Below are 14485 nucleotides of genomic sequence, written 5' to 3' on the forward strand. Positions count from 1 at the left end.
CTCTCAAGTAGTACGCCGGGCCTATCGAAGGTGGTACATATGTAATTCTACCTATTGCAAAACTTTTTCTTCTTTCAGATCTTCGTTGCCAGATTTTTTTACTATTAATCCACACAAACATATTTGGAAATTCAGCATAAGTGAGACTTCTACCTTCCGGATGTTTTTTATTGCATTCCATCCAGGCCAACAATTTAGATCTTCTGGCTGAACGCTTCATTACATCTGCAATAGGATCATCTTCATTGTAAACTACCAATTCCTGTCCAGGAAGATGAAACAGAAGTTTCTCAATGGGAGTAGTACGATAGCAAATCGGAAAAGCCAATATTCGCCAAGCTGCTTCACATGCGGAGACATATCTAATAAAGAATAATAGTATTAATAAATATTAAATTATTAGGGTTTACACATATTTTCAATTAAACATATGTGTTAAATAAATAGGCATACCTGCAGTTATAGTATTTCTTGATTTCATTCTGATCGTCTTCGTCTCCTACGTTAGCTCTAATATAATCTGGCCCTTTGGTAATGTACTTGAAAAGATATTTCACTGAACGTGACTGATTACACCACTCAACATTAATATGAGCACGATAACGGATAGATAATTCCCGGTTATACGGAATAACAAAGCTGTTATCACAATCAAAACCTTTTTTATGCACGAATCTCCCATTTTTCCTCCGTTTGTATATTGGATAACCAGCATCGTCGACCATAGTATTTTCTATGAATGGTTTTGGAAAAAATTTAGTGCACGTACCATTTCTCATGCAAACACTTCCTCTGTTATGAATACCACAAGGTCCATGAATCATAACATCAGAGACAACTTCATATAAGTACTTGTCCAGTTCTTTGTCAGGAATCTCAGCGCTTATGAATTTATCAATGTCTTCTGGTGTACGCATTTTATAGTCTCGATGCAAGAATAAAATAATGTGTGCATGAGGAAGTCCTCTCTTCTGGAATTCTATTGTATACATAGCTGCACACACACACCAGAAAGCCATTGTTAATAATTTTGGGTTTTAATACTAAAACGTATATAAAGTCGATTGATTAATAATATGAAACATACCAGAGTTTATAACACCAAAAGTTTTTTCTTTAGTCACTTGTTCCATTAGTCTATCAAGCTTCATCTTAAAGACCCGGCAGCAAATATCTGGTCTATCTTCTTGCTTAAGATTATGCCTTGTTAGATATCGAACAACTTCAGGCCATTTGGGATTGCAAGTAATTGTTACGAAAATATCGGGGAAACCATAGAACTTGCAAGTAGCCATCGCGTCTAAATAATGTTGCATCATATAACGTTTTCCACCTGTAAACGATGAAGGAATGTAGATCCTTTTACCGTGTTCTGCAAGATCTTCGTTTCCTTGATTAACAGCTTCAACTATCTTATCGATTCTTTCTGTCCGTAGCTTGCTATGGTTCATGGAAATATATTTCAGTCTGTTGGATTCTATAGTTGTGAACGCATCTACCAAAAATTGCTGATATAATTTTCCCGACATCACAATCGCTGAAGATTCTTGATATCTCTCAAATATACGGAAAGCATAAAATTCTCTCATCGAAACTGTTTTCCTTTTTCGTCCAGCCGTATCTACAAAACCAATGTCAATACCTAACCTGTAACCATCCTCTCCATATGGAAACAATAATGGATATTGAAGTGGCAAGTAAGCTGGATGGAGTTCACTAATTCTCTGGAGGCCGCCGGAACGACTTTCTATAACAATATCGCACTTAAATACTCCAGTACTGAAATCACCTGGTATTAATCCAGCTACCTCATTGCATGTAGGTAAATTATGAGTCCTTGCATCAGCAATCCTTTCTGCGGGAATTCTTAACCTCAAATTTGTCACGGTATTTGTTAAATCAAATCTTTCTCGAGCCGACCTAAACTCCTGTACATGCGGATTATGATTATCAAGCATCCTTTTTAGAAGTTCTACAGTTGTTTGTCTTATTTTCTCGGTAGATCCAGATGTTCTTGCAAGGGCAAATAAAATTTCAAAACATTAGCAACACACATCATTATAATCTTATATTTATAAGCTATGAAACTGACCCGAATGCGTTTATCCTGTTAGGTACTTCATTCTCTACATCATGTATATAAAGTTGTAAGAACGTCAGTTTTTCTCCAGGTTCAGGTAAAATATCTTCGATACGGTGATAGTTTTCTCCACACATCTGGAACACGTACGGCCCTCTACCATTATTAATAGAATGGTTTATTTTCCCACCTAATGACGTGAAGGAAAACATCATATTGTATGCTCTTATATTTTCACGGAAGTTGTCACTTCTATCATCGCGATTATATAACAACGCCGATAATGTATTCGGTGGAGTTTTCAGCTTGGGAAGTTGGACTCTCCTTTTTTACAGCACATTGAAAAAATTGGTTTCGCCTTCTTTACTCGCTTGTTTAACCGTTCTCCGAACCATAAATATGCTCCACAATTTTCACATAAATACGAAGGATCTCCTTCATCATAATAACCTGATAACATTAGTAATACAAAATTATTTAACCTGGATATATATATTTTAAATTATTTCAAAAATTAAGATTAGTTTTTAAAAATACCATTTATTTGTAAGCCAGATGTTACGGGTGTGAATTCATTTGTTACACTATGGGTAGTACGATACTCAGAATCAGATTCATCATTTGAGCTATTAGAATCACTATCGTTATTTGACTCAGAGTCAGAAACAATAAAACATGCAAAATTTTCATGCATCAGAGGCAACATCGTAGGAACTATATATTTGAACACAAAAATATGTTTTAATAAAAAAATTTAGTATATACTATAACATATGGGTAGAAACGAACTTCATTGCGTCGTCGAACTTTTTTTGATTTAAGAATTTTCGTTCTTTTCACCCTTGCATGTTTTGAGTTCACTTCTGAAAATAAGTTCATACGTTTGAACATTAATTTAAAATCAAAACCTATTTTGATATACCAGAAACTGAATATTATTTACCTTGTGCATTCACGACATGAATCGGATCCTTCTTTCTCCGTATTGGTAATTTTGCAGGTCTCATCGTATGCATACAGTCGAAACGTTCTGCGTTCTTTAGAAATATATAAGATTAGGTCTATAATATTCTTTATTTAAATGATAATCAGAAGGTATAATCTTCTCATTACTATAATTTCTGTAAATATTTCCACAAACAGATAATAGTATCACATAATATCAATATCTCAAAAAATCACATGATATCAATATATCAAAAATGTCAAATTAGCATTTATTCAATTATCTTTACATAAATTCACATAATAATAAAATGACATCATATTTTTTTCCTTATTACTCCGTTCTATAATATTTTTTATTTATATTATGATCAGTAGGTATAATCTTCTAAATACTATAATTTTATTAAATATTTTAACAAACGGATAACAATATCACATAATAATGTCAATACCATAAAAATGAAAGATTAGCATTTATTCAATTATCTAAACATATATTCACATAATAAAAATTTAATCTATGAGAAATTATCACAAAATTTTCGATTTTATTAGATTATGTCGTATCTATACAAAATGATATTTACTGGAACATGATTAAACCTCATTATCATATTTTAATTTATTAAATGGTATGATTCAGAAGCAACATCGTCTCGTTTATATTAGTGACTCACAAAATTTTAGAGTTTTATAATTTCGAAATTTATAAATAATAAAAAATCATACTCTTATCAACACAAAAAAGGCCTGTAATTTATTTTAAAAAAAAATTTCCAAATCATATATTGTTTTTAAAATAATCATAACATAATCATAATACTAAGTTTGCTTTTCAATCTTGATCCTCTTCCTAGTAGTCATGCTATGACCTTGTACAACTTCTTCATTGATTCCAGACAGCTCCCTCTTTGACGAAAGAGATGTTGATTCCTCCGACGTAAGTTCTAGAATTTGTTCATCTGATTCTAGTTCTTGATAATTATCATTAGCCTTTCTGTAAGTTTCCTACAAAAATTTTAAAGAATAAGCACATAATGGAATTACAAAAATTAATCTAATAATCTTTTAGAATACACTATTAATTTAATATGTTACCCTGACAAACTGGTTGACCATATCTTCTTTTTCCCAAAATTTTTCAACAACATAAGAAGCCTTGTCACTCTTCAAGTTATCAATTGTGACAGAAATTTTAAAGAGCATTGTCTTTCCGATTAGAGCAGAAAGACAAACGGGCATAATGTTTTGATTGTCCTGAGCATTGTTCCAAATTTGCAAGAAAAGTGCGTGTTACTATAGAATCTTTGAAATTTATATTCTGATAAAAAGTACAATGTTTATCCTGTTAGAACTTACCTCGGCAATTTGAGAAACTAATTCATCAGCCTTTTTACCTACGAATAGTTGGGCTAGACCATAAAAAAAAAGCAGCTTAATCTTTGGAGAATTTCCATACGAAACGTGTAGTATGAGTTTATACCTGAAAATACATAAAAGAATTCAAATGGTCAACATATTCGCATGAATTCAATTATAAATATATTAAGTAACACATACTTGTAATCAACTTCTTTGACATCATCATCGCAAACACCACAACTATAAAGATGTTTTTTCCCCTTGTCAGATTCTAGTGGATATGGTTGAACCTTCTTTCTACATTCTTTGCATGCAATGTAATACCACTTAGGCACTGTCTCAACCGAACAGATCGTTCCAATTGTCACACATGTACGAACCTAAATATACACAATCATGATTAATATTTTGTAATTGTTATTATGTTGAACACTGTATTTAGATTAACAATACCTCTAATGAATATAGGATGTCGTCGATAGTCATCTTTTCATTTTTCATGAAAAACTCCTCATACAAAGTTACCTTTGGATGTATATTCTCCTCATTGTGAACCAACTCAACAACGCTAGTGTTTTGCATCCTTTTAAAGATGAAAGATAAAAATGAGAATACATTTAGTTATGTATAGCATATAACTGATGATCTTGAAAACTAATTACATTTGTCGGAATTTTTCGACTGCGGGAATTGACGGATTTAAGTGAATATCTGTGGTGTTGAATGCATTTGATACACTGTAATTCCCTGCGAATTAATTTTAAAATTTATTAAGAAGATGATAATTAAACAAATTAAATCAGAGGACAATAAAGGACTAAATAACATTAACAATACCTTTCCACTCTTTCAAACATGCAAATCTAATCACACACACTACAACCGAGTCTTTGTGTTCTTTTATAGAAGCTTCAAAAGTTCTAGCAAGATCACCCCATATTGTACAACTTAATCGGTCACCACTGTAAAAAATAAAGTTTAGACCCGCTATAAAATATTTGTAATATGCTTTTTTTTCCTTTTTTTTAATAAAACACATACCTTAAATCTTGCAAGTCAAAAGTTATCTTCACATTGTCTTTTCCTTTAGTTTTTATGTTATCAAGAGAACCAACACCAGCAATTTGGCCCACCACATCTAAAACATAACAATATTAGTTACAAATCAACATCCGAATATATATATATATATATATATATATATATATATATATGTTTTACAACTTACCAAACAATACTTGTTTATCTATCTTTCCAGCCAAGATAGTTGAAAATTCTTGAAAGTATTTTTCAGGAACTCGTGCTGGAAAATCATCACATGGTTTAACTGTGGTGGTTCTATAGAACACCATCTTAAATCCCAAAGCACTTGTCCTATAGTCACCGTCATAATCGACCAAACTGAAAGTATCGATTATTTTTGAGTCACCAATATTGATCTGGTTATGAAATTTCTTCACCAATGCATTCTCAATAGACGCGTGAATTCTTGTTCCCTAAAATTTAAAGCAGTCGTTAATACGTTTGAATAAAAATCGAGATTAAGGTGTAGAAAAGCTTTATAAACTATTTACGTATTTGTTAACAAAGTTTTTAAGTATATCGGAAGTGAAATTATAAAACCGAAACAAACCTCATCATCGACTAAAACCATCTGCAGGGATTTGAATGCTTTCCAAAGTTTTATCACACGAACCCTAATCTTGTAGTGATCCAGAGCAGGATTGATCTCGTTAATGTTAACATAGGGAGAGATAATGGTTTGTTTGGAGGCCATAATGAATAATTTGGTTTTTAAAAGAATCGCTGAAGTTTACACAATGTTTCAATGTGTATCACTATATATAGAGAACGCAATTAATGATTTTTACATTTTTAATTGATAGGATAATATTGAAATTTGAATTTATCTTCCTTTTCAGAATAATTTAATTATTATTATATTTAAATTTTGGTAATATAACATTTTTAGATGATAAGAATATAAATTTAAGGATAGTTTACTTATAGATAATGGTAATAATATTTAATTAACAATTTTGTAACTATATCATGATAATAATGAAAGAATCAGTCTCGAATCATTATGATTTTAGAAATTTAAATATAAGTAATAATCAAACTCTTTAAAATTACCTTTACAGTATCCTTTAATAATCGTGTAAATATATTATAACTAAATTCGCTCAAAGAATATTTAAAATATTTTACAAATTTAATAAATACATATTCTCTAACTATATAATAGACTTGTTGTCATTCTTGCGTTATGATTAAATTACTCGAATATATATTTAAGAATGTTATAATAACTATTTACGAATAATATAATTTTAATATATATAATACAAATTGTAAATATAGAACTTATATGTATAAACAAATATGTGCTCTTAAAATGTATAATTAATATTTGTAAATCTTATTTCAAACTGAAAACCATAAAGCTCAAATTATTGAATGATTGCATATCAAATCCAAAAAGAAAAAAACTTTAAATTATATAATTCAAGATTCCACGTCAATTAAAAGTTCTTCAACTTCAAAACTATAAAAATCAAGATTCCATATCATCAAAGGCATCTCTCATCTGCGTAACCTGCGGACATGGTGGATTTATCATCACTCTTGTACAATTATGCGCCGTTGTCACCATGATTGAATCTATAAGAAGCAAAATGTAATTTTTTATATTAAACTATTAAAACTGATTAAACTATAACTAAATATATATAGTTATAAAATGATTCTAAACCTTGATTTCTTTCAATTCTGGCAAAGCGTACGACACATATGATATCACCAACACAATGTATCCAATCATTAAAGAAATCGTTCGCATAAGGTTTTGGTAATCGGCATGACAATCGATCACCCCTACATTAAAATTTTTAAAATTTAGTCAAAGTGTGAAAACATAATCTAAGTTTAATATATTAAATTTTAATAACATACTCGATATTTTCCAAAACAACGAACAACTCATTTCATTCTTTGTCGGGAGGACCTTCCTCGAAGCGATTTCCAACCCGCAATACTCTTCCGATGATATCTACAAAATGTATAAAGTTACAATTAATTATTGTTTTAAAATTATAAATATATATAAAGTTATCGTTTCCCTTACCAACACAATAAGCACAGTCTAAATAACCACTCTTAATATCATTAAATGATACAAAAGAGAAGAATTGATCTGAAGACAAAGCAGTAATCTTTCTAAACCATGTTATGGTTCTCCAATGTATCATAAAACGATGATCAGTTGGTCTAAAATTCCCGGTAACTTTACATAGTGAGAAACTTGCCAACATGATCCAATCTCCTTCGTTCAAATCGTTCAGGAAAACGTCACGAAATCTAGGACCCATCAAAGCGTGTATTTTTTGCCCCTGCCAAAATTGTTGATTAATTAATATATGTAAAGAACATGTTAATTTAGGAAAATATAACGTAGGAAATACCTTTTCATCAACCAAAATCAGATCAGACGAATTATAGAGAGGATGAATACACTCAAATTTTCTTAGAATCTTTACCCTAATTTTCCACTCATGAATGAAAGGGTTCAAGTTGCTCAAATCAAAAAAATGGTCTTTTTCCCGATTCTATTCTTTATAGCATTGGAAAGTAGATTAGCCATGATAGCATAAACTGGTTTGAGACGAAACGTAAAATTGTACGTTATTAAAGTAATTATTATTTATGTATAGAGCTTAGCATGTATTTTAAGGTCTATAAATATAAAAATATAGATTTATTTTTTTTTTGTTTTTGGAAATTTTCATCATAAGATAATGTCAATAAGTATGAAAATTAAATCATCGTTAATACTTTAATGGTATTTTTACCATTTTATGGGGATTCGATTATTATATCTCTCCGTTTATTCCTGCAATGATATTTTTTATGTTATTCAATAAACATATTCTTCTATTTATTCCTTACTTTTTGGGATTTTGATATATTTTAAATATCCTTTATGTTTTTTTCTGTTAAAATTTACAATTCTATTATCACCGTATATATATTGAATCAAAGTTAATATTTTATATATGTCCAAATCTATCTAACAACGAAAACAGAATATCAATTGTCCCTAAACTATATTTTGGTAGTAGTGTAATATATATATATATATATATATCAATATTAATAATATACATAAAACTATAAAATACTTTGTTTAATTAAATATTAAGTTTAAACTTAAGTTCAAATTCAAGTCATAACAAAATAAAAATACGCATGTCCAAATTAACATCAACAAAATATAAAAAAAAAACAAACATAGACATCAAAAAACATTAGAAAACATCTGGATATTATCACTTCTGGTTGGTTGAAGAACATGCTTCCTCTGAATAATCTTCATCAGACGATTCATCATCAGGCCAGTGACTGAAATAAATAATAGAATTAGGTTTTAGAACTCATATATTAATCGGTTTCAGTAAATTTAAGAAGTTATAAATTAAAATTATTACAGTAGATCGCCCGTTCTTATTCCAGCAATTTCATCTTCAAGTAAAACCGTTGAACATCGTATTTGAGACATCAGACATTCGATTCCTAGCAAAGAATAAATTAAGTTAATAATAAAATGATAATTTCATGATTAGGAAGATATTATACACTATCTTCGAATACAGAGATCCTCCAAAACAAAAGTGTACATAGCACTGGTTCATTACAATAGGTTGGAGAGAAAACAATTTTCTCCCATTCCTTTATAAATTCAACCGAAGCTCCGCCAACTGCAACACATTTGATCTCTTGCCCACTTTTTTTTTTTTTTTTTTTTAAAAAAAATTTTAAACAATAATGTAATTGTTAGACAACACTTTAATATATTAAGAAAGAATACTATAAGTACTCTTGATAGTTTAACATATTAACTTACATTGTGTCAAAAACGGTAAATTTCACAACTTGATTAATGGACGTGTACCCATTTTGACGATCGATGAAATCGATCTTCTGAGGCTCATTTACATGCAATACCATTCCACAAAAATCTAACATAAAAAGGATTCATTGTAAAAAATAAAATGTTATGCAATTATCTTAAATTTAGAATCAAATAATATACTGAAGACTTATAAAAGATTTGAAACAACCCGACCTTTTTTTTTATAATTAAATACAATATAAACAATTATGCAGCCTATACTACCAAATTAAACCAATAACAACCAGTACACACAGCGGAAACATACCAACCAATAATAAACCAACATCCAATTACATGCACAGCGGAAACATATCAATAATACTAAACCAATACAATAACATTTCTATCTATTCTATCCAGCAACCTAACATATCTCTATCCAAGGTTCCATCCTAAATAATATAACAAAGACCAACAACACACAAACGAGACCCTAGTTCATCCTCCTCCTCATCGCCATGATTCCACGTCACATACCTTTACCTGCACACCACAAACAACAATTGAGATGCGTAAGTATTATCACAAATACTTAGTGAGGCAATCCTCCCATCTACTGGGCTATACACACAAGCCACTGAGAAACCAATGCTTAACAAATAACAACCAAACACAAACAAACCAGGAAATCACATAACAAGCAACTTGGTGTCGACCGACACCAGAGAGGTGTCGATCGACACTGACCAAACATGGTGTCGACCGACACCTAGCTGGTGTCGATCGACACTCCCTTCGCAGACGCGAACTGCACGGATCCGAACGACGAACCTCCGTTTCCAATCATCTCCAATCCGTTCCAACCTCACCCAAAACCTTCAGGAACCTATAAGAACCATAACACAACCACCACAAGCAAGAACAACACCACTAACACAACCAATCAAGCAAGAACAACACCACAAAGCACCACCAATCAAGCAAGAACAACAAAGGATTCTCAGGCTTAGATAAGCCATGGTCATGCACTCACCTTATCAACTGATTATAACAACCAATACAACCAGTTGAGACCCTCCTAACGTCTGAAACAGCCCAGAAACGCCCTACAACAAGCCACACAACCAAAAACGACTTATAACAAAACTGGACAGAAACATCAGAAAAGAACAGTCTCAAAGACGAAACCCTAAAATAAAAACCAACCGTTAACTATCAAATCGCTCCGGTGAAAAGCTACCCCTAGACGTCACGAAGCTTCCCACAATATTTCAGCACGATCAGACACTACACGAGACCACGATCTCAGTTACAATCTCCGATGGTCCCAACTCGCGTCTGAGAAAACGTGTCTCACGAAACTGCCAATAACTCATCGAGTTTAAATCCAAATCTACTTCTGTAAAAAGGCGAATGACGATGAAAGACTTGGGAATAAAACCACCAAATTTCATTACCTTTGAGAACGATTTGATATGCCGAAACTGTTTCCTCTCAAACCCTAACGATTCTGATCTTTCTCCTTTAATCTCCTTCAACCACAATAGGCTCTCTCCTCTCTCTCTAACTCTGAAAACGGCAACCACACACCCTAAAACCCTTCATTTGTCGCTTCTCCACTTATATACTCGGTTTAGATAACTAAACCAAACCAACCAAAACAAAATTGCGAATTAAAACAAACCCGACGAAACCAGACAAAGGGGTGTCGATCAATGCCACAAGGGTGTCGATCGACACTCCTTCCAAAAATCACAGAATCTGGTTCGCGGATGTTACAATTCTCCCCCACCAATAAGGATTCGTCCTCGAATCCCGCAACACCGTCCATCCGTCAAGGACCTCCATGCCACCGTCAACACGGCCCGCACGTCCTCCGACCAGACTGAACACCGTCAGCCAAGGTTTCCCGTGCAACTGTCGCAACAGCCCGCACACCTCCGACTGAACCACGAGGTCTCCCTCTAGTCAATATACTCACATCAAAGACACTATTTGCTCACAACTCAGTGCTTCCCCCGTCCGTGGTCGCAACCAACGAATCATGCCGGCTCGCTATCAGGCTAACCGCCTTAAGCTACGACATCCAGGAAGTCACTCACACACACACTCCCCCCGCTCTCAGGTCGCAACCTTCGAGTCATACCGGCTCACTGCCAGGTCATAGCCTACAGCTACGGTATCCAGGGAGTCTCAAAATCCCGCAAAATCGTCCAATTGTCAAGGACCTCCGTGCCAGCGTCAACACGGCCCGCACGTCCCCGCCCGGACTAAATACCGTCAGCCAAGGTTTCCCGTGCACTGTCGCAACAGCCCGCACACCTCCGACTGAACCACGAGGTCTCCCTCTAGTCAATATACTCACATCAAAGACACTATTTGCTCACAACTCAGTGCTTCCCCCGTCCGTGGTCGCAACCAACGAATCATGCCGGCTCGCTATCAGGCCAACCGCCTTAAGCTACGGCATCCAGGAAGTCACTCACACACACACTCCCCCCGCTTTCAGGTCGCAACCTTCGAGTCATACCGGCTCACTGCCAGGCCACAGCCTACAGCTACGGTATCCAGGGAGTCTCACACGCCCACTCCCCCCGCTCTCGGGTCGCAACCCTCGAGACATACCGGCTCACTGCCGAGCCACAACTCACAGCTACGGTATCCAGGCAGTCTCAAAATCCCGCTCTAAGGTCGTCACCCTAAAGCGCGCTCACGGATCGTCATCCGAAGCAAACATACCACTCCCACTCTCTGGCCACAAAGTCCATCGAGCTATCGGTATCACATGAGTTGGGCCCACACAATCCTGAGCAAACAAGTCCGATGTCAACGAGTATCTCACGACTAGATCTACCTCAACACTTTCCATTTCTGGAAACTTCTATTTTTAGAGACTTTCCTCTTTTAGCATTGCGCCCTCACGAAAACTCATATCCCGAACACCACCATGACCACCACCCGGTCACCCTGGAACACCCTACCCCCAAGGTATTTCCATACACTTTTCAAAAAATAGAAAAGCTCTAACTCCTATAAAACTTTCCATTTATAGCAACCTTCTATTTATGGAAACTTTCTATTTATAGAACTCCCGAGCTATTTCCTTTCCACAAGACACACGAGTCAAAAATCCAAATGAACTCCATTTGCAATACATCCACTTACACAACTCACCGCCAACGGTATTTCCCGATACCGGCGTGATCTACCACTTTCCAACAACTTTTCAATAGCCAACTGCAACCCCCGCACAGAAGCTAAAAACACTACACAACTAACAATACACAAAAACACTTACCGTGGAATCTCATTGAAGGCTCGAAGAGGATGATACTAGGACTCCATACCACAAACAAATTGACTAACTACTCATAATCAATTCCATCACACAACATCATGCATCAAGCAAAAAGGAAAATAATTCACCCAATTAAATTCTTAAACCGCTCTAACTCATTCACTTAACCATCCTAGAACCGTAAGGGCTTTGATACCAAAATGAAACAACCCGACCTTTTTTTTTATAATTAAATACAATATAAACAATTATGCAGCCTATACTACCAAATTAAACCAATAACAACCAGTACACACAGCGGAAACATACCAACCAATAATAAACCAACATCCAATTACATGCACAGCGGAAACATATCAATAATACTAAACCAATACAATAACATTTCTATCCATTCTATCCAGCAACCTAACATATCTCTATCCAAGGTTCCATCCTAAATAATATAACAAAGACCAACAACACACAAACGAGACCCTAGTTCATCCTCCTCCTCATCGCCATGATTCCACGTCACATACCTTTACCTGCACACCACAAACAACAATTGAGATGCGTAAGTATTATCACAAATACTTAGTGAGGCAATCCTCCCATCTACTGGGCTATACACACAAGCCACTGAGAAACCAATGCTTAACAAATAACAACCAAACACAAACAAACCAGGAAATCACATAACAAGCAACTTGGTGTCGACCGACACCAGAGAGGTGTCGATCGACACTGACCAAACATGGTGTCGACCGACACCTAGCTGGTGTCGATCGACACTCCCTTCGCAGACGCGAACTGCACGGATCCGAACGACGAACCTCCATTTCCAATCATCTCCAATCCGTTCCAACCTCACCCAAAACCTTCAGGAACCTATAAGAACCATAACACAACCACCACAAGCAAGAACAACACCACTAACACAACCAATCAAGCAAGAACAACACCACAAAGCACCACCAATCAAGCAAGAACAACAAAGGATTCTCAGGCTTAGATAAGCCATGGTCATGCACTCACCTTATCAACTGATTATAACAACCAATACAACCAGTTGAGACCCTCCTAACGTCTGAAACAGCCCAGAAACGCCCTACAACAAGCCACACAACCAAAAACGACTTATAACAAAACTGGACAGAAACATCAGAAAAGAACAGTCTCAAAGACGAAACCCTAAAATAAAAACCAACCGTTAACTATCAAATCGCTCCGGTGAAAAGCTACCCCTAGACGTCACGAAGCTTCCCACAATATTTCAGCACGATCAGACACTACACGAGACCACGATCTCAGTTACAATCTCCGATGGTCCCAACTCGCGTCTGAGAAAACGTGTCTCACGAAACTGCCAATAACTCATCGAGTTTAAATCCAAATCTACTTCTGTAAAAAGGCGAATGACGATGAAAGACTTGGGAATAAAACCACCAAATTTCATTACCTTTGAGAACGATTTGATATGCCGAAACTGTTTCCTCTCAAACCCTAACGATTCTGATCTTTCTCCTTTAATCTCCTTCAACCACAATAGGCTCTCTCCTCTCTCTCTAACTCTGAAAACGGCAACCACACACCCTAAAACCCTTCATTTGTCGCTTCTCCACTTATATACTCGGTTTAGATAACTAAACCAAACCAACCAAACCAAAATTGCGAATTAAAACAAACCCGACGAAACCAGACAAAGGGGTGTCGATCAATGCCACAAGGGTGTCGATCGACACTCCTTCCAAAAATCACAGAATCTGGTTCGCGGATGTTACAATTCTCCCCCACCAATAAGGATTCGTCCTCGAATCCCGCAACACCGTCCATCCGTCAAGGACCTCCATGCCACCGTCAACACGGCCCGCACGTCCTCCGACCAGACTGAACACCGTCAGCCAAGGTTTCCCGTGCAACT

The 14485-nt window shown here is 35.1% G+C and overlaps 1 protein-coding gene and 1 pseudogene across 1 annotated transcript; both read right to left on the reverse strand.

Annotated features, from left to right (window-relative positions):
• Nucleotides 1-51: 51 nt before the first annotated feature.
• On the reverse strand, nt 52-1958 carry LOC147924147 (uncharacterized). Its single transcript, XM_087496643.1, has 4 exons — nt 1088-1958; nt 454-994; nt 154-362; nt 52-101 (listed from the first exon to the last, which is right to left on the reverse strand). The coding sequence occupies exons 1-4, from the start codon at nt 1956-1958 to the stop codon at nt 52-54; spliced, it is 1671 nt and encodes a 556-aa protein (XP_087352769.1).
• Nucleotides 1959-3850: 1892 nt separating this feature from the next.
• LOC104734068 (uncharacterized) lies at nt 3851-6167 on the reverse strand (annotated as a pseudogene).
• Nucleotides 6168-14485: the final 8318 nt, after the last annotated feature.

This window comes from Camelina sativa, chromosome 17 (genome assembly GCF_030686135.1).
Source record: "Camelina sativa cultivar CO46 ecotype springtype chromosome 17, ASM3068613v1".
Taxonomy (NCBI): Eukaryota; Viridiplantae; Streptophyta; class Magnoliopsida; order Brassicales; family Brassicaceae; genus Camelina; species Camelina sativa.

What these genes read in the sequence shown, in the direction of transcription:
- LOC147924147 (XM_087496643.1), bottom strand. Translation starts at nt 1,958, where the DNA reads ATGCTTGATAATCATAATCCGCATGTACAGGAGTTTAGGTCGGCTCGA. An exon ending in AAGAAATACTATAACTGCAG is followed by an intron (nt 363 to 453) that starts GTATGCCTATTT and finishes ATTCTTTATTAG; the next exon opens with ATATGTCTCCGCATGTGAAG. An exon ending in CAATAAAAAACATCCGGAAG is followed by an intron (nt 102 to 153) that starts GTAGAAGTCTCA and finishes GTGGATTAATAG; the next exon opens with TAAAAAAATCTGGCAACGAA.